The sequence below is a fragment of the Maylandia zebra genome, unplaced genomic scaffold (genome assembly GCF_041146795.1).
Source record: "Maylandia zebra isolate NMK-2024a unplaced genomic scaffold, Mzebra_GT3a scaffold02, whole genome shotgun sequence".
Classification (NCBI taxonomy): Eukaryota; Metazoa; Chordata; class Actinopteri; order Cichliformes; family Cichlidae; genus Maylandia; species Maylandia zebra.
The window spans coordinates 2,810,818-2,813,871 of NW_027490032.1; the positions used below are offsets into that span (position 1 = coordinate 2,810,818).

Genomic DNA, 3,054 nt, shown 5'->3' on the forward strand with positions numbered 1-3,054 from the left:
TTCTTAAGCTGACAGTATAGTACTCACATTCGGCAAGGCTGACTCCATAGTAGCCATCTATCCCATTAGCCCTGAGCGTGCAGGCCCATTCACAGCACTCGAAGATTTTGCTGTTAGCTGCAGCCAGGAAGAGCAAAAACCAACAGGCTCCTCATGATGGTATTTTTGCTTGTCCAAATGTGTCTAAAGCTGCTGCTGCTTTCCCTTTTTATTGGCAAAAATGCTCAGCTGCTGCCCAGGCTTGCTTTTGCATCAAAGTGGAAAAGCAAGCAGTATTGACCTTATGGTTAAAAAATAGAGCTGTACAAACAAAGCATATCGATCCAGCTGAGAAAGATCCCCAAAGTTTGGAGAAGTTCTAACTAGATAAGAGGACCCAAATACACACAAGGGAAGGGTTAGGTAAGAATAGAAATGCAAGCAATGGTGGATTTACAGTAAAAAAAAAATACAGTTGAACAAACAAAACACGTTGTTTGGGCTGAAATAGAGTTTCTTGTCTGTTTTTACTTAAGAAAAGGTCTAATCAAGGACACAAAGCATTCCATATTTACTGATTTATTTAGAGCACATGAGACCACATTTTCTTAATTTTTTAAATGAGGAATGAAAAACATTGAGATTTTAACTGATTTTTAATCATTTGGGTCACCCAATATGTTTTCCTTTCAAAGTAGAAACAGAGAAGGATGGAGACAATTTACTACGTCGATGACACCCTTCTGTTTATGTGTTGATTAAAGACGACATCCGGACAAATAGGGCCTGAGATCCTGGCCCTGACAGCGAGTGCGCCAGGCAACCCTAAAACCAGATTCAAAGGTCAGTCCAATGAACACAGAACTATCAGTGCATCCCAATCACATAATGATCTGTTCTTACCAGGCTGTGATGCCTTGTTCCCTAACGATACGTTTGGCACAATTGATCGCAGGGGTGACATCATCTGTCAAAAGCACTGTGGCCAAAGGGGGAAAGAAAAAAGTTAACACTGTGGAATAATAAGGACAACATCTGGGAAAAGTGAGTGAAAGTGCTTTTATCAAAAACACTTATCCATACACAAAATCAATATTGCAGGTTGAGAAAAGAAAGTAAATAAATCAGTTTTAGAATAAATCAGTATAAATGTATTAAGCCACTGAAGATGATTTACTGCTGAAGACTTAACCTCAGATCATCACTGACCATCGCAGTCAATGTTGCATCCATTTGCTGAACGAATGCGGCGGTCATTGCACCACCAGCGGCTATTTATCTGAAAGATGCCGAAGTCAGTGGATCCATCAGTGTTACGATTTGTTGCCTTTGTGTTATAGTTTGACTCATGTTTGGTCAGGCAAACCCCTGCAGACAGAACAGAAGAGATGGAAATGCAGATTGCCTGAAAGATAAAGGACAAGAGTCCTTTGCACATCCTCAACTAACTACTTCTCACATGCTGACACTTTGTTAGAGTCCCTTCTCGTCATATTTTAACCCTCTGATTTCTTAGGGTCATCTGTGATTAACCCTAATCACAGACAATCAGAGTATGTAATTTTTTATTTTAATCATATTCCTAATTGACATGCATCAAAAATGATTCATTGGTTCAGATCACATAGATGTCAAAAGCAAGAACAAAACACCTTCACCCCAACTCACTGACTCGCTTACTCTGGAATCTTTTGCACACCATGCAAGTGAGCTGTAACACAGACTGCAAGTTTACAGAGTGGAATATTTTGTAATAAAGAAACCTTCCTCTGTCTTGGCTCTACCTGAGCTGTGAGATACGTCTATAACGCCGACGTTAACTCTAAAAAGCAGTGGGATAAAAAGTTGCATCATGATGGTTAGTGGAGGAAAGATTTGTAAGAAGTATGTAAGAATTGATGAAGCTGATCAGAAAGATGACTTATGGTCTCTGTTTCTATCTCACATTCAATCACTTTTGCTCATGAAACCATGTACAACTTTTTGCTCTGATCATTTAATAAATAAACAAACTTGGATTGCAAAACAGAGACATTTCTCTTCAGGGTCTTACCAAAAACTCAGAAATTGTTACTGTTATATTTTCTTTCAACCTGACTTCATGACAATCAGCACCATACATGACATTAATTGATAGTTCATTGAACTCTTACTGATGCCAGAGAACCACTCAGGGAAAAAGCTACGGTAGCTTTGTTCTGATATATAATCTCCAGTTACTTGTGCCAAATATCCATATAAATGGGTAGAGATGAACCTACTCCTGACTCTTATCCCAGTCACTTCAATGGTGAACTGCTTATTTTGGTGACCATCCAGGGTTGATCACCTTAGATTGTTTAAGTAAAAGGCTGTACTCACAGTTAGCCAGGCTGACACCACCATAGCCATCCATCCCGTTTGCCTTCAGCTTACGGGCCCAGTCACAGCGCTCAAAGACTATAGCACTGGCCACAGTTATCAAAAGCAAGAAAACAAACACACTTCTCATGATGATGTCTGTGCTGTTTCACAGTTGCTGTTGAATCTCCTTATTGCTGAAATAGCTCAGCTGAAAAAGCTGTGACTGTCTGGGTTCAGATCAGAGGATCCAAATGTGCAATAAATGATGGGTTACGTGAAAAAGCTGGGTTCATGATTACACAATCCAGAGAGACAAATAAAACACACTGAACGGGATGAAATGTATTCCAAAGTTCAGGAAAGTTAACAAACAATAAATAAAACCCAATGATGGCACTGAGCCCAAAGAAACACTAAATGGAAAGTCCAAATTACTCATATTTGAGATGCTGCTCCATGGGGCGCACTACTGGCAGCTCATTGTGACAGCAAGAATAGGAAAAGGGTTTGTAAGGTGTAGCAGAATTCTAACAATAATGGCCAGGTATTACATGCTTTTCATTAGAAAAATGATGCCATGGGCCACTTTAAAATCAACATGTGATGTTATAAAATTGTCAGTCTGTGACTCCGTGTTTATGTTTAGTTTATTAGTATTCTGTGGTTTTGGTTACCTTGGGTGTTTGTACTCTTCTGTTCATGGTTCATGTTCCCATGTTCTGAGTCCCCCAG

At 39.6% G+C, this 3,054-nt stretch overlaps 1 protein-coding gene across 1 annotated transcript; it reads right to left on the reverse strand.

The window, feature by feature from the left end:
* Positions 1-542: 542 nt before the first annotated feature.
* Positions 543-2,593, reverse strand: LOC143415656 (lysozyme C-like). The gene is made up of 4 exons (XM_076880986.1): positions 2,341-2,593; positions 1,189-1,347; positions 883-958; positions 543-804 (listed from the first exon to the last, which is right to left on the reverse strand). Exons 1-4 carry the CDS (start codon positions 2,468-2,470, stop codon positions 738-740), a joined length of 432 nt encoding a protein of 143 aa, XP_076737101.1. The 5' UTR covers positions 2,471-2,593; the 3' UTR covers positions 543-737.
* Positions 2,594-3,054: the final 461 nt, after the last annotated feature.